At 32.2% G+C, this 18,991-nt stretch overlaps 1 protein-coding gene across 1 annotated transcript; it reads right to left on the reverse strand.

The window, feature by feature from the left end:
• Positions 1 to 15,306: 15,306 nt before the first annotated feature.
• Positions 15,307 to 17,950, reverse strand: LOC134709342 (trans-L-3-hydroxyproline dehydratase-like). Its single transcript, XM_063569508.1, has 4 exons — positions 17,327 to 17,950; positions 16,765 to 16,914; positions 16,047 to 16,186; positions 15,307 to 15,607 (listed from the first exon to the last, which is right to left on the reverse strand). The coding sequence occupies exons 1-4, from the start codon at positions 17,775 to 17,777 to the stop codon at positions 15,347 to 15,349; spliced, it is 1,002 nt and encodes a 333-aa protein (XP_063425578.1). The 5' UTR covers positions 17,778 to 17,950; the 3' UTR covers positions 15,307 to 15,346.
• Between the last annotated feature and the right edge of the window lie 1,041 nt (positions 17,951 to 18,991).

Raw genomic sequence — 18,991 nt, forward strand, 5'->3', positions numbered from 1 at the left:
AACTTTCACAATGGTTCTTTATATTTTGATTCAGCACTGTTATACTATTTTTGCAAGGTTCGTATATCCAATCAAGGTCTTTTAAACTTCCATCATCATAAAAAAGAAAAATAACAAAAATACCGAACTCCGAGAAAAATTCAAAACGGAAGGTCCCTATTAAAATGGAAAAAACAAAAGTGCAAACACATTAAACGAATAGATAACAATTGTCAGATTCATCACTAGTTACAGCCATTTTCTTATGTAGAAAATTGGTGATTGTACCAGGTTTTACAGCTGCATAACCCTCTCACTTGTAAGACATTTGCATAAAATTCTAATATATTGACAATAATGTGTGAACCAAAAGGAGATATTATAGGTAAAAATGTAAAAAAAAAATAGGAGTACAACAGTCAACATTGTGTTAATAATCGTAATTACTATAAAATCAAACACATATTTCAACAAAGAAAAATGGCATAAAGACAAAGCACATTAGCAAAAACGAAAGACAAGCATACAAAAACAATTACCATAGCTCATAACACAATGACGGAATGTTTAAGTACCGAGCCACGTCAAATAGATATCACCAACAATAGACTAAACAATATAAGTAATAATTTACAAAGATAAATAGATGAACACTATAACATGTTATTAATATGATAACCAACGTCCGTACCTAGAATCTATACTTAAATACCATCGTGTATTATTTGTGAAGTTGATACTGAAAATTTATAAACTAGGATTTGATATCTTCCAATGAACTTCTTTCGAAAAAGGACGAGACATTCTTTGACATAGCCATGGTTCATCAACTTTCTGCTCAGACACGGGTGACATTTTACAAAGTCTGCGTAGCAGCTGCAATCTCTTGAATATCGAATGAGTTGGAAAATGTATATCCCATATGTACGTGACGTTGATAAAGTTAACTTCACTAAATGTACGCATTCGTCTAGGATGTCAAATGTTGGAGAGGTATTGTTTTAAGTGTATTTGGACCGTTTAAAGTCTATTATTTTTTGTTGTAATGGTGCTGTGCAATTTCAATGAAAGGATACCGTGTTTCAATTGAAAAAAAAGCAAACAAAACAGTTTGACATTTTCCTAATTGTGATTAAAAAATTGATAACACATTCAATGGGTATCACCTACAGTGTAACGCCATGTTTTAATATTAAGATTGTTTTTGCTGAATATTTTAATCTAGCAGATAAACAAACATCAGTTTTGGATGTTTCTATTCCGATTTAAAAAATAAACGATCAAAATATATATATGACTAAAATTCAAATGTCCCCGTAAATAATTGAATTCGCTGATTCGAAAAAGATTTTCTGAAATTGGATTGGATTTTGTTTGGTTGGTTTTGCTTCAGAAAACAACAAGCAAACGTACGAACAACGTCTATGTTGAGTTGTGACTGGTACGATTTTCCTTTCTTTTTTACGCATTTAACGGCAAAAAAACCAACAAATGCGTGAATGATAAATTGCATGCTTACTTAATCATGTCTTTGCTCACTTTCTGTTTCTTATCCTCTGTACATAGGGTTATTAAGGTCAGGCCAGGTTTCTTGAAGCATATAGTTTATTTCCAATGAATGAGCATTTGAAATCGTTTTATTTTGGTAAAATGATAGTCATTACGTTATTTATGTGCAGAAATTTAACCTCCAATACATATACATGTAGATGAATGTAAAGAGATATGCAATATTTGACAATGGGAAGTGAACCGTGAATACAAAATATAGGAATCAGCATACGAAAGCATACGGAAGTACTTTCTAAAATTTGATTCAATCAATTCGTATACGTTTTTAAACATATATTATTCAATTCTTAGCATTCCGCGTGAAACTTTTGAGGCGTGAATTAGTTGTAGTACATCATATATCTGAAACTTGCAGATAAAGATGTTGATTTTAGGTAAAACAAGGAGTACAATCAAAATCACGTGATGAATATACATACACCGGAAGTTATAGACGAACTCGTCGCTTGAAAGGTCAGTAGTTGCATTTTCTTGTTTATATCAATTAAATTTTGATTAATAAGTTGGCACACCAAATGTCGGATAGTATGAAGTTTTAAAATACACAAATGTTTTTGCTAGAAAGCGTGCAGTTAACGTTATTGCAAACACTTCGACACAGTTCCAAATTTTCTGTGTCGAAGTGTAAGCATTAACTGCACGCTTTCCAGCAAGGATAATTGTGTATTTCAAAACTAGATAGTATCCGACATTCGGTGCACTACCTTATTTATAAAATTTTATTGTATAAACAAAAAAATACGACTACTTACCTTTCAAGCGGTCTGCTCGACTGTTACTTCCGGTGTGTGTATATCCATCACGTGATTTTGATTGTACCCCTTGTAAAAGTAGATACTCATAATTTATTTATTTATCAAATTGCAATCATTATTATGAATGGAGGGAATAAAGTAAAATTATCTATTTAAAGAAAAACATGCCAACATTGAAAGTGAAACCAAGGGTGAATCATTTCGTTGACTGGTTCGCTCAACCAAATTTTTTGTACAGTATCTTTTTTATGCTTTACTTTTTGTCAACCTATAATTAGAAAATGAAAAAATCCAAACGCACGTGGTCGCAATCTATTCATATTCATGTTTATGATTATACCGGATTATCTGACCGTCGGCGGTGATTTGATGGTCTAGACTAAATAATACATGAAATGATGATATTTTTTTTATCGAGTCATGAATTGTTACTTGTTTATTTCAGATTTGTTGCGCTATTTCCTCGATCACGTGTATTTTTTTTTATTGATATTCACAATTTCTCAATCTATAATATACAGATTATATATAATCAATAAAAGTAAAATAAACAATGACGTTCACGACAATAATAATCCTCTGCCTATGATATCATCTTCTTCCAAAGTAAAGGTCGATGTTCCAGTATAGTAGCCATTACACGTGACCTCTACTATGACTGCATCAAAATTCCCACATTTCACTAACTTAACGGGTTTTGCTTTGAACGTTGCACCTGTGATATTTTCCAATGTTCTTGTTTGACCCAGTTTTATCAATCCTCTACCAAACTGCTATGATATCCTAGATGTAACACCTGATCCACAAGGTGAGCGATCCAACTAGATTAATAGATAAATGAATAAATGAATAATCTTTATTTCAAGAGGATGAATCCATTCGTTAAAACTAACCTTCCTGAGAGTCCTAAAAATAATAATAACATATTTATAAGTACATAAGGTATTATAAAGTTATTATATACACAATATACAATTGTATTTAAATAATAATGAAAAAAAAACATATTAATTTGCACAATTAGACAATAAATATGAATCAAATTTAGAAGTTGTATTTCTATATCATCTTTGTCAGCAAAGGTAGTCATTCTATGTATTTTATCCCATTCATTAAAATTGTTCAGTATAATAGCTTTTGCCAATAATACATTAGTTTCCAGCATTGTATCTCCAATGAGTTCAATTCCTTTGTATATTATGTTATATTCGATTCCCATAATTACTTAACCTCGCTTTAGACTACTATGTTTTTTTCTTCTTTTTTTCTGCAAATTCATATAACCAAATAACCACAGCAGTTACAACATGAAAGTCGTTATATTTTTGCGTGTTGTATGCTATCCAAATTTCGGGCAATCTAACAGAACTTTAAACAACTGCCATACAAGAGGGAGGTTACGCTAACTATGAGGACTGGTTCTTCGGGAAAATTCCGACACCAAGTCAGAATTATAACAATGGTTGTCCATACGTTACATTGATTGTTAAAGTATAACATTTGATTTTGTCAATTTTAAGGGACATCTTCTCTATTGAAAAACCCTGTAGTAAGTTTTTTTGGGGCTTATACTTAGATGTCATTGATTTTCAGATAATAAAAAAAAGAAACTCTTTACATCAACTGAAACGTAGCAATTATCAAAAGTCAAAGGCATTATAATTAGCCTTTATTACAAAAATAAAAGAATTATACAACATCATTTTTTAAATTACCATTCTATCCGCAAATACACAGCAATAAGCAGTATTTTCTTCACTGTATTCATTTTTCCCATCAGTGATGATGGCTGCATAAATATATGATAGGTCACTATAATCGGGATGTGCTACTTTGTAGTCTTTCCTCAGTTGTTCTGAAATAGAGTGAATGTGATGTATTCAGGGTAAATTTGAACTGCCACTGGAAAAAAAGGTTTGATTTATCGGTACAAACATTTTGCCATTCAACAGGATTTTGGTGGGCCACTGAGAGAGTTTTTCCTTATGCTATTTAAAGAATAGTGAAAAGCCAAAATATAAAGAATGCTAAAACAAAACAGGTAGAGCAAAAAAGGAATAGACGAAATATCCTCAAATTAAACAAACCAGAACTGAAGACACCACAATTTAGGCCCTCCTTTATTACGCTCATGGCATTTCATCCACAGACATAGGAAATCAGAATAGGACAGGGCTTGATCTTTCGAGTTTAACATACTCTATTATTTCTGTCCTAGTTTACAGATTCTTTAATTTTCTGTTCAATGTTTGACTGTTAAATCAAATATGTTAAAGGATATAATTATTTTATAATTAACTTACAATTATAGTTATTGTTACAATTTCCACAAATATACTAACATTTAACTGTTACTTTTCCGACCTAGTAAGTCAATATATAAGTACTAAGCTATACAGTTGTAATGTTATTATTTTGGTAACTTTGTTACTGTTGATTATTAATACTTATTTGTGTACAGTATCTTATTATGTAAATTCAATACAGAATTTTCTCTACTTTCAAGTACTGATTTTTTTAAAACTGTTTCGATATGAATTTTGCAGCATGGTAATAGTACTGATTTGTGTGGTACTGCAGCAGTACTGATTTTTTCAGTACTGTGAACTTGTTGATTATTGCAGTGTTCTTCCTAGACTGATTTAATTCTATTCTGATACCGTACCTACTCTTCCATGATCATCTTGTCATTATTGATCTCACTTTTCTTTTTCAGTAACAGTTCTTGATCGTTTTCAGTGTCGTTTTTTGAATTGTCAATCAAAGTCAATTATTATTTCCAAATAATAATAAATAGTACAGGTATTCATATAATGTAATTTTTGGTTTATTTGTTTTACTATTTTTTTTTCATAAATTGCGTATTTTATATGTTGTAATTCAAATGCATTACATGATTTGTCACATAAAAATTAATGACTATAATTATATCATATCAAAGCAACTGGAACTGATTGACTGATTGACTTTTTTTACGCATCCATATTATACAAACAAACCACAACCGATAGTAAAAATAGCAACACAATTAACTTTATTGTACTTAATATGAAATTTCAATGTTATGAAAACAGAGATTTAAAGAGAGGTAATATCATTGAAAAGGCAGTTTTAGTTCAACGAGTCATGGTTGTATGCCAAATTTTAGAAAATTCGGTGATATACACTATTTACTGTTCCTTTACCTAACATGTATATATATATACTAACTGTTTTTAAAAATACTGATGAATCTTTGTATACTAAATATAAGTACCTAAAATTGCTCCAACTGCTGCTCTGGTCTTGCTGGCTGATCATGATTCAATGTTCATGTTAAACTGTGATGCAGGCACTAGGGCAAAGAATCCACCACCAAACGAAATATCGACGACAATCTTTCCATTTTGTGGTACATCAACAGATACATCTGACGTAATACACCAAAAAAAAGTATAATCTCAAAAATATCGAACTCCCGATGAAAATTAAACACAAAACGTCCCTAATCAATAGCAAATTCAAAAAGTCAAACACATCAAACGAATGGATTATAACAACTGTCACATCCCTGAATTAGTACATGTATTTTTTTGTGAAGACAATTATGGATTAAATCTGGTTTTATATCTAACTAATCCTCTCACTTGTATGACAGTCGTATTTAATTCTATAAAATTGACAACGATTTATGAACAATAACAAACAGACATAAAAGGTAAAAATATAAACTAGAGGCTCTATGAGCCTGTGTCGCTCACCTTGGTCCATGTGAATATTAAACAAAGGACGCAGATGAATTCATGACAACTTTGTGTTTTGGTGATGGTAATGTGTTGGTACATCTTATTTTACTGTACATTCTTGCTGCTAACAATTATCTCTATCTATAATGAACTTGCCCAGTAGTTTTAGTGGAAAATGTTAGTAAAAATTTACAAATTCTATGAAAATTGTTAAAAGTTGACTATAAAGGACAATAACTCCTTAGGGGGTCAATTGACCATTTTGGTCATGTTGACTAATTTTAAGGTATCACTTTGCTGTATATTATTGCTGTTTACAGTTAATCTCTATCTATAATAGTATTCATAATAATAATCAAAAATGGCAAAATTTCCTTAAAATTACCAATTCAGGGGCAGCAACCTACACTACGAAAGTCAAAAAGTCTGAAAAGACCAGTTTTTGTCTGAATTTGAATGAATTTTTACTTGACATTCTTAATTTGTCTGCATAATTTTGAAAAAATTCTTGACATAGTATTAGTTTGTCTGAAACGGTTCTTGATTTTTCTTGACAAGTGTCTTGACAGTATTAACATTGTCTTAAAATTTCTCGACACTTCTTGTATCATCTGATAAGAGTCTGCATTAGTCTTGACCAATTCTTGACTGTCTTAAATTTGTCTCGATCTGTCTTGACATATTCTTGATATTCTGAATAATTTCTGAATATGTCTTGACATATTCTTGACATTTTAGATAATGTCTGAATATGTCTTGACAGTATTGAATATGTCTTGACACTATCTCAACAGTATAAATTTGGCCTGATATGTGTGGCTAAAAAAGAGGAAGGGGGGGGGGGCTTTCATGTTGGTAAAAGAATTTGTTCTCATCTTGATTCAAACTCTATTTTTTTAGAACAATCCAAAAACATTTTTTTATTCAAATTTGGGTGTTGAATTTTATAATTTTTTATCAACAAAAATTTGTGATATCTCCTTCCTGAAAAGTAAAAAGATGTTTAGATCTATATTGTGTTTGTATGTATGTTTTAGACCAATGAAATCATTGATTAAAAATTATAAAATTCAGCACTCAAATTTGAATAAAAAATAGAAATCATTTTAAAAAGGGACCCATTAGGAATACTTTTCTTTATTATTATTCCTTCAGTAGATAATAATTTTCTTTTAATCATTGGAATCATTATGGCAGGTCAACTGATAAGTTGTATAGCTGCTTACAGGTAAATCAGTAATTTCTATTTGACAGTTGCGTGTATTCTGGGGTGTACCTTAATTTCATGGGGAACATCCTGTCCATGTGTAATACTTAATATATATTCCAACAGATGACATTACACACATTTTTATTCTGTTAAATGAATGATTTTTATATCATTATAATTTGCTATTTATATAAACCACATTTTTGTGCAATAATTATTTACCATATTAACATTGGATATTATGAATGTAGAGTATTGGTCAAATATGTCTACCGTATGATTGGTTTTAATCAGTTAATTAATAAGATTTAGGAATTAAAAAAAAACATATTTAAATTGTTTTATATCAACACACCCTCATTTAAATTATTTTATAAATAAGATTTCATAGCTATATTTGCATTTGAGAAACTATTTAAATACCCAAACTTTCAATTATTTTACATGCCCAACTTTCATATTTGTTGTAAGAAGTGTAACTTAAAACAATAGTAAATTATGTAAAAAGAAATAAAGATTAAAGTTATATTATGAATATTGGTCATGATTTGTAAAACTCAGAACTGTCAAGTAAATGTAAGACACAATTCAAAATGTTCAGAATATGTCAAGCCATCATGGCCATACTGAGAAAGAACTTTTTGACTTTTGTAGTGCTAATAACAGAATATCCAATCCATCTGAAAATTTCAGGGCAGATAGATCTTCAGTTGATAAACAATTTTCCTGATCCAGATTTGCTCTAAATGCTTTGATTTTTAAGTTATAAGCCAAAAACTGCATTTTACAGCTTTGCTCTATTTTTAGCCGTGGCTGCCATCTTGGTTGGTTGACCAGGTCATCAGACACATTTTTCAAACTAGATACCCAAAAGATGATTGTGGCCAAGTTTGGATGATTTGGCCCAGTAGTTTCAGAGGAGAAGATTTTTGTAAAAGATAACAAAGATTTACGAAAAATTCTTAGAATTTGACTATAAAGGGCAATTACTCCTAAAGGGGTCAACTGACCATTTTGGTCATGTTGACTTATTTTTCAATCTTACTTTGCTGAACATTAATGCTGTTTACAGTTTATCTCTATCTATTATAATATTCAAGATAATAACCAAAAACAGCAAAATTTCCTTAAAATTACCAAATCAGGGGCATCAACCCAACAATGGGTTGTCCGATTTATCTGAAAATTTCATGGCAGATAGATCTTGACCTGATAAACAATGTCAGATTTGCTGTAAATGCTTTGGTTTTTGAGTTATAAACCAAAAACTGCATTTTACCCCTATGTCCTATTTTAGCCGTGGTCGCCATCTTGAATGGTTGGCCGGGTCACCGGACACACTTTTTTAACTAGATACCCCAATGATGATTGTGGCCAAGTTTGGTTTAATTTGGCCCAGTAGTTTCAGAGGAGAAGATTTTTGTAAAAGATTACTTAGATTTACGAAAAATGGACAAAAATTGACTATAAAGGGTAATAACTCCTAAAGGGGTCAACTGACCATTTTGATCATGTTGACTTATTTGTAAATCTTACTTTGCTGAACATTATTGCTGTTTACAGTTTATCTCTATCTATTATAATATTCAAGATAATAACCAAAAACAGCAAAATTTCCTTAAAATTACCAAATCAGGGGCAGCAACTCAACAATGGGTTGTCCGATTCATCTGAAAATTTCAGGGCAGATAGATCTAGACCTGATATACAATTTAACCACATGTCAGATTTGCTCTAAATGCTTTGGTTTTTGAGTAATAAGCCAAAAACTGCATTTTACCCCTATGTTCTATTTTTAGCCATGGCGGCCATCTTATGGTTGGCCAGGTCACCGGACACATTTTTTAGACTAGATACCCCAATGATAATTGTGGCCAAGTTTTGTTTAATTTGGCCCAGTAGTTTCAGAGGAGAAGATTTTTGTAAAAGCTAACGCCGGACGACGACGACGACGACGGACGACGACGGACGACGACGGACGACGGACGCCAATTGATGAGAAAAGCTTACTTTGGGTCAGGTGAGCTAAAAAGAATAAGGGCACAGCAGTCAACATTGTGTTAATAATCTTAATCTCTAAAAAAAAAAAAAAATATGTAACAAAGGAGCAAAAAAAGCAAACAGACAAAGCACATTTACAAAAATTAAAGACAAGATACTTTGTATATTGAAAGATTTGATTTTATAAAACGTTTGAGCAAATTTAAAAAGCAATTCAAATATGTGAATAAGCAGTTCCTCTCGTTATTGCCTCCCAAGACTATCAACAACAGAAGATCGTCTTACTCTTTTATTTTGGTATTGATGTAAACAGCTATATTTTATTCCATAGTAAAGCTTAATAATCAAAGGAAAAATTATATTTGTAAAATGCTAAATAAATCGCAATTGTAATCAAAAGAGACCCTTTTGTGTACTCGCCTATCGGGTTATATTTGTTTCATCTTACCTTTTGCGTAAAGAAAGGAAGGGACACTTAGAAAGCTAACAGATCCACTTTTCTTTCCATCGTACTGTACACGTGCCTCAACAAGTCCACAGGGACATTGTATTCTTACAACTGTTTCTGGTATGGTTCGGTTCTTCACCAGGCCTTTATCAACTATATATCACCCCAAAGATATTACACCGTGTCCACACATAGGACTTTACCCCTCATTGTAAATGAATATAACACCAATATCAGCCTCGGGTAGATCAGGGGGAACCAGTATTGCCCCGAACATATCAAAATTACCTCGTGGTTCCCACATAATAAGCTTACGTAAATGGTCATATTCTCTCTTTAAGTAGTTGATTTTATCCAGTATTGTGTCTCCGGGCATTTCAGGATACCCCTTTTCTACAATCCTGAATGGTTCACCACCAGTATGCATTTCGGTTGTAACATAAGTTGTCATGTCTGTAGTCGACACAATGTCTAAGTGTCCAGCATAGAGAACAGACGGGTTTGTTTATCCTTTACAAAATGACCTAAATATAGCGTATGTTCAAGTGTACACATATATAAAGATACAAAATTTACTGATTTCTGGGTTATCTGTATATGAAAAATTATATACAATAAACAATTGACGATTTGGTATGTGCATGTATAACACATTGAAAAGCATATATCTATTTTGTTTTTGGAAGGTATCATTTGGCCTGGACTACTGTGGTTCATTATTATTATTTAGATGCCAATGTTCGTGAACTTCGTGTGTAAAAGATTAACGACTAATCCGAATGTTGAATGGAGCGCATATTTTCTGTTCTTGTAAATTTAGACTTTGACAAAGTCGCGAAATAATACAGCCAAGAAATTATGTGTCCCTTAATTCATGAAAATTAAATGAATTTCATTATGGTCAATAAAATGTAAAATGTTTCTTATAAAAAGTACTTCTTACTTGTATCTTTTTCATTGTTTAAGGAAAAACCGGAATATTTTTTTTCTGTCCATGAAGAAATAACATCTAAGTGTGGTGCATACTGAATAACAAGTATGCGAATAGACAATCCAATTCAGGTTTGATCCAGAAACAATAATATAATACTTACTTGCCTTATTGGTTATTTTTATTGTTTACAGGTTCTTACTATCAAGGTTTTAAAATAATTATAGATCATATCTTGCTGGATATTGTGATGCTAACAATTTCGTCTCAAAAAAGCTCAAAGAAGGTGTAAAAATTGTTATAAAAGGCAAAAAAAATATACGTTGAAACTCTAGAAACTTTTTGTTACAGTTGATATATTTGGGAAAATAACGTCAATATGTGTACATGTGGTGTTGTTAAACTAGTTCTAACACGTTTACTTTGGATACAAGTTTGTAAACACATTTACTAGAAAAGCGGGCTCGATGAACTTAAAAGTTCCCGTTACTGTAATCAGAAAAATGTACATTTGAAAATGCCGTTTCCTAAACCTAGGACAAAGCATACAAGAAATATGCAACCTTTTACTGTTTTAACGGTGCAAGAAAGCAATAAAACACACAAAAATAACATGGACATCCAGATGTCATTAACATTAAATTAGATATATTTACACTAACTAAAGACAGATGCCAAGTCATCAACGGATCATTTAAACTCATAAGAGTAAAAACAATAGAATAAAGTAAAATAACAAAAAATACCGAACTCCAAGGAAAATTCAAAACTGAAAGTCCTTTATCAAATCGTAAAATTAAAAGCTTAAACACATCAAATGAATAGAAAACCTCTGTCATTTTCCTGACTTGGTACATAATATTTTTATGTAGATAACGATAGATTAAACCTGGTTTTATTGCTAGCTGAACTTCTTATTTGTATGAAAATCGAAAAAAAAAGGTTCCATTGTATTGGCAACAAAGTGTGAACAAAAACAAACAGTCATGATAAGTAAAAATGTAAAAACAAAAATAGGGGCAGAGCAGTCAACATTGTGTTTTAATCTCAATAATTATAAAAACAAACACAAATGTCAGCAAAGAATAACAGAATGGCATGTAGACAAAGCACAAAAGCATATCGAAGGGCAAGAATACTAAAATATTACCATAGCACAACAACACGATGGCGGGGTGTAAAAGTACTGAGTCACACCATAGGATATAACAAAAAATGACTTCATAGCAAAGGTAAATAATTTACGAAGATAAATAAAAGAACACTATAAAACATAATTAAGATGATAAACAAAGTAAAAACATGGAATCTCTGGTTCAAGACCATCGTGCATTATTTGTGAAGTTGTTATTGAATATTTATCAACAAGGTCTCGGTATCCTCCGATGATTTATTTAGAAGAGCCGAAACGTTCTTTGACATCACCATGGTTCATTAAACTTTTGCTCAGTCTGAGTAGCAGTTGCAAGATATTAAGGTGGTACCTAACACTTCAGGGAGATCACTCTGTAAAATCAGCTTAGCGTTTTAATTACGTTGTGTTGTAAAGGGAATAATAAGCTTCTCAGTGATCAAAATTGGTGCTTGTCAAACTACTATATAACCAGTATAATTTTTCTGACAAAACGGTTGGTTCAGAATTTTTGAATTTTTTATATTTTTGTTAAAGTGACAAAATTTTACGAAAATTAAACAAGCCAAATTTATTTTACTGAAAGTGCTAGGTACCACCTTAAATACAGAAGGAGGTTGGAAATAATTATCCCATATGCAGTTGTAGTATATTGGTACTAAAGTTGGGGTTATTGATAATTTCAAAATTCAAATCTTCTTCTTTGTCATGGTTTCTGGTACTGCTATGACAAACTATTGTGAATTCGAAAGAATAAGTCTTAACAATGAATCGGAGGAAACCGTCTGTTATTTCTTAAACTTCTAGTTCTAGTGGATATATATACAATAACTGTTTTAAGTGTCTTTAAATATCAGCTGTATTTGTACGAAGCTAAGAAACAGGTGTTATGCGAGCCATAGCGAAAAATGTTTGAAAACAAACGGACCGTGTTAAAGTAATCGTGAATTCGAATAAGCTCATACAATATGTCATTGGAATGCGTCTGCCATACACATTCTGAGGTCACGCAGATTCATACAATACTCAGTCCGGTAGTGGGTGGACCTTTAAAACGATATCTGTAAAGTATACAGACACAGCATATCGATATCTGTAGGGCTGTATCTGTATAGTAGAACAACCAATTGCAGGATAAATCAATCTATCCTGTAATCGGGTGCCTTGTTATACATGTGCAGCCTAACGGATATCACTAGTCTGTAACTGTATATACTGAAATTTTAAATCGAAAGTATTAAAATGCAATAAATATATTTTTTCTGTCTTCCAAAGCATGCACAAACAATATACAAAATTAATTCCAAAAAAAAAGACACTGATTTAAGAGTGTCTTTTAATATCAGCTGTTTTTGGCTCGTATCAGGAGGAATAGCTCGCTCAAGCTCGCACTACGACTGTTTCTCAGCCTCGTCCAAATACAGCTGATATTTAAAAACACTAAACAGATATTGTCTATGAAACCCAATCAGAAAACTTTCGATTGTTAACGACAAAGAATTTCATCAATATATCAGATGACCTGGCTTTTTTAAACTTCAGAGTCTGATATGAAAATAAGGAGAAGTCAGCACTGAGAGGAACTCATTTCATAAAACAAAAGACTGAGCAACACGAACCACACCAAAAAAACGTGGTGAGATATCGGGTGCTCCAGCAGGGTAAGCAGATCCTGCTCCACGTGTGACACTAGACCAGTTTTTTTACCATCAGTACCCAAGTGACAAAACAAAAAAGAAAACAGATAACACAACGAGTAACATTTCATTTTATTTGGAAATAATCACGAATTTCGGTTTTTTCATATATATTTTTCAAGATATAACAACCCATCCCCTTTGAACTATATCAGTTAATGAAGATGATGGATTTGGTGAAAAACATCACATGCATTCGGGACGAGTAAATAGTAATTATATATGGACAAAAAATCAAGTTTTGTACTAGACCCATCTTCGTTAACAAAGGGTAACGTGCAGAGCAGGGAGGGGATCGTAACCCTTTGCTAGCCAAGATGTACAATACCGTGTAATAACATTAACGGTACCAGTTTTCCTGCACCAGATGCGCATTTCGACAAAACATGTCTCGTCAGTGATGCTCGTGGCCAAAATATTTGAAATCCAAAGCTTATATGAAAGATGAAGAGCTATTATAATCCAAAAGGTCTAAAAAGTATAGCCAAATACGTGAAAGGAATCAGAGTTTTGCATGGGGGAGATACATTCCTTAATTTATAATAATTTAACATTTTATAACAGCAAATTTTTATTTATAACACCAAAAAATTTCATGTCAGTACTGAAGTATTGGCTACTGGGCTGGTGATACCTTTGGGGACTAACAGTCCACCAGAAGAGGCATCGACCGTACTATACCTCGTCGTGGCTCGAACTTTTAAATTTGATAATTAAACTATTTCTATTGAATAAATCCAATAATTCAATGGTCCCAGTGTAATAATCTAAAGTACAAATGAAGATGTCGATTTCAATTGAAGTAGATAGCATGTAAAATATATATATTTAACTATAATTAGCATGCTTATTTATTGTCACATACTTCTATCAATTATTCATATACAACAAAATGTATATTGTCAATAACTTATTCCAATTAATTAAATTACGTTCGTTTTTACCATGACCTTTTTAACGAAGTACACGAACAATGAGCAAACATAGTGTTTGTTGATTAGGTGGGCGGAGTTAATTATGCATAATTGTTTCCCGGTGGTTTCCATACATACTTGAAAGAGATAACGGAATCAAACAATTAAACTTATAAAACATCAGCATGAATATATCTTCTACTATGAATGTTTACATATGAAACATTAAAATAAATAGAGGCTATCAGGAGCCTGTAATTCAGTGGTTGTCGTTTGTTTATTGTTTATGTGTTTCATATTTGTTTTTCGATCATTTTTTTACATAAATAAGGCTGTTAGTTTTCTCGTTTGAATTGTTTTACATTGTCGTATCGGGGCCTTTTATATAGCTGACTATGCGGTATGGGCTTTGCTCATTGTTGAAGGCCGTACTATTACCTATAGTTGTTAATGTCTGTGTCATTTTGGTCAATTGTGGATAGTTGTCTCATTGGCAATCATACCCCATCTTCTTTTTTATAGTATTGATTGATTGTTTTGTGTTTAACACCTTTTTCAACACGTTTGCTGTTGCGTGGTAGACAATTTTTATTGGTAAGGGAAGCCGGAGTACCCGGTGAGAACCAGAGAACTTTGAAATTGACAATCCTAGTAAACTAAAATTAGAGTCGATTGCAATTGTTCCGTACAGGATTCGACTGACTCAAAACCACAGTGTTAACAGGCTAGATATATACATGTAGTAGTTCACCTATTAATACAAAAAAGAAGATGTGGTATGATTGCCAATGAGACAACTGTCCACAAGAGACCAAAATGATACAGACATTAACAACTGTAGGTCACCGTAAGGCCTTCAACAATGAGCAAAGCCGATATTAAGACCACTTGGCCAACGAGGGCCCTAAGAAAGGCTAAGAACGGCATATCAAAACTGTCAAACATGTTTATATAGAGTTTATTTAGTACATGTACATGTATATTAATTAAGTAGGAAACCTTTTCCAATTGTGTCGTCTTCTTCCAATGTAAACTTTGATGTTCCGGTATAGTACCCGTTACCAGAAACCTCCACTATAACAGCATTGTAATCACCATACGTCACTTCCTTTACAGGTTTTGCGGTAAATCTTGAACTTGTCGGTCCCTCAAATGTCCTTGTTTGTCCTAATTTTATCAGATTTCTTGTAAATTGTTGCGCTATTCTTGCTGTTACACCAGAACCACACGGGGAACGGTCAACCTATGCCAAACATAATAATATTGTAAACACATAAGTATATTAAAATTCTCCACTATATAATTAATTTTATTATGTTTTTTGAATTACCGATTTAAATATTTGTATCTTATGGTAGTTCGGTTGCCTTCCACCATCTAAGATTGTAAAACAAATCCTTATATTTAATGAAATATGCAAAATTGGAGATAGAAACACAAATGCTGTGTTATATCTTACAAATGAGACTGTTTAAACATTCAGAATATTTCTTTTCCAAATTTAATCATATTAAACATATATACGGGAAGATATAGAACTTTTATAAACGGATGTGCGTTAATTTATTTTGACTGTAGCAAGAAAACGAGTCCAGTCTGACACCCCACACTGTTTATTGTTGCTTGTTTTGGTGTATATGTATTAATATCATAAGTTTATTTACACACTAGTGTGTACAAACCTCTCGTTCAGCAAATACACAAACATTCCAAGAGACATCATCAGAGTATTGGTCTTTACCGTCAGTAACAATAGTACCATAGAGAAAGGCTAAATCTTCACTGTCTGGATGGGTCAGTTTTAGCTGTTTCTTCAGTGCGTCTAAAGTTCAAATTATATACATTGCTGGTTACATTATTCATCTATTAGAATAGCTTAAAATTTAACTAAAACAGCTCTTATGGTCATATTTGTATGTGCATGCTTTGGCAAATTTTCAATAATACAGTTTTTTAACATATAAAAGCATTTTCAATTTCATCATGAAGGAGAAAAAGGACAGTGCGTAAATCCATGACCGAAATCCCTACACCCACTTCGAATTATCAAAGTCGAAGGAAAAAGCACAAGACAAATTGTCACTAGAGACTGATTCCTCATGGAAACTTGTCTGTATTGTGCAACCAAATACAATAGGGACTTCATCAAGCAGTAGCTTTAACACAAAGTTCTGTAAATTTTCCTCGGTCCGTGACACCGGTTTGAGAAAAAAAAACCCAACAAAGTGAGTGACATATGTGCATTAAAGAATGTTTAATGAAGAAAAATGTCTTGATTCGCTCGACAGAAATTTTAATTTGCACCCCAGCCCTTTTCCATTCTGAATTCGTCCATGTTATTTATCAACGACTTTTTAAAAGTATCATATTAGCGTGACGTAATCGCAATACATATCTTACCAGTAGTGGCACCTGCGGCATCCCTTATTTTCTGAATAGTCGCATTCCTGTCCATCTTGTACTGTGACAAAGCTACTAAAGCATAAAACGCACCACCATACGATATATCAACTGTTATTTTCCCGTAACTAGGAACGTCAACTGAAATATCTGTAAAAAAAAACCAGTCCTCAAATATTAAGTAGAACAATTCTATTTCTTTTAGCAGTAAGGAGCACGTGCATCTCATGACAACTTCACAACAATTAATGACATTAATGCATAGGAAAACAACCAAACTATTTGCTACAATTCGCAATTTCATAGTTGTCGCATAAAAATGTAACATGAATTGGATTCTTTTTTTTGCTTGCTTATAGGGTTGTTAAATCGTCGATCGTACACACATGTTTATTAGTATGAAGCCATGAGCGCTTCTGTCAAAGTGTGCTTCGGTCAACGCTTTAAAACCTCAATAAAAAGTGTTATTGTATGATTTTACTTTTTTCACGGGAAGCCCGAAACTTTTCGGTGTGTCAATTACATAATAATCAGTTAATTAGCTTATCCAATAGAAACTTACCTTTAGCAAATAAAAATGCCGGAACACTGAAAAACCTTACGGCTCCTGTTTTCTTTCCGTCATATTTGACATAAGATTCAACCAATCCACATGGGCACTGGATGTTGACCTTTGTTTCCGGAATTGTTGGGTTCTTTACAATTCCGTTATCTACTATATATCTACCTAAAGCTAACATAGCATGACCACACATCGTGCTGTATCCTTGATTGTGCATAAATATAGCACCTACATCGGCAGACGGGATGTCTGGTGGTACTAACAGCACACCATACATGTCAAAATGTCCTCTTGGTTCAAACATCAATAGTTTCCGCTTGTCTTCCATTGAATTTTTCATCGTTTGAATCTTTTCTAATATAGTAGCTCCTGGAATGTCTGGATATCCTTTCTCGATTATCCTCAAAGGTTCGCCACCCGTATGCATCTCGGTAGTAACAAATTCAGCCATAGTATCTTTCAACACAACACTATTAATAGCTTATCTCCACCCTAGAGGCGATTAATGGGGTAACTGTTACTTTTTAGTGACCTTTTAATAAAAAGAATTGGATACAACGTATATATGTATTAGTGTAACAGACTGTAATATTACCTCTTTTACACATAAACACGATACTTAAGTTTGTCCTAAATAATGAACTTTAATATTATTCATTTTATCATGTATGTATTATATTAAAGTCATTAAAAGTCTGAACGGTGAACTATCACACATATTAATCATTTATCCGTGTTTTAAATTATGCAATTTTACTGATTTTTCTTATTCTCTATTGAAATTCGAAAGCACATTTAAATGACAGTTCATCAGTTGTGTGCTACCTATTTACATGTAGGTAAAGCCGGGTTTATCTAAACGACACTCGTCCTTATACTGTATGAAGTATTTGTTACTGGACGTTTAACAAGAAACAATCATTCCATCTAATCGAAAAGATGATTTGTAAAGGGAAACTGATGAAAAGAATCTAGAAAAGATAAAATGAAGAAATTTTCTATACTTTAGTGAATATATTAAATCAAAATTAATTACTTGTTTCGCATATTTTTAATTTAGGTTAAAATTATGCTTGACACTATATTGTAATTATTCTGATCATTTGGGATGTCGTGATTGACAAATAAAGTATTTGTTTGTTTGTTAAACAAAAGACTTAATACACACAGGCACTTGAATTGTTTTCGACTTTTTTTTCTTAGACAAGTGCCTGTGTTTAAACTTAATACATCTAAACCAATAAATGCAATAGCATAAAAGTATTTTGGCACTTACAACCTCAGAAAAGTTTAACATTAAAACTATAATTGTTCATATTTAATTGAAAGTTGTTCATTGTAAAAATATACTGTTGCATTCAATATCTGGGAATAGTCACAAAATGCAACAATTGATATGACATAAAAAAATTATCAAAGATACAGGCCTTTAATGGTTTACTTTTTATATTGTTATTTGGATGGATAGTTGTCTCATTGGCACTCACACAACACCATACTATATCTTTTTAAAATTGTGTACGCTAGACGTTCGTCGTCTACAAAATAATTATTAAAGGTACCAGGATTATAATTTAGTACGCCAGACGCGCGTTTCGTGAACGAACCAAAAGATTGCTTTGACAAATTAATAGATCAAGGAAAAATGTTCAACATTTCAATCTT

This window comes from Mytilus trossulus, chromosome 3 (assembly GCF_036588685.1).
Source record: "Mytilus trossulus isolate FHL-02 chromosome 3, PNRI_Mtr1.1.1.hap1, whole genome shotgun sequence".
Classification (NCBI taxonomy): domain Eukaryota; kingdom Metazoa; phylum Mollusca; class Bivalvia; order Mytilida; family Mytilidae; genus Mytilus; species Mytilus trossulus.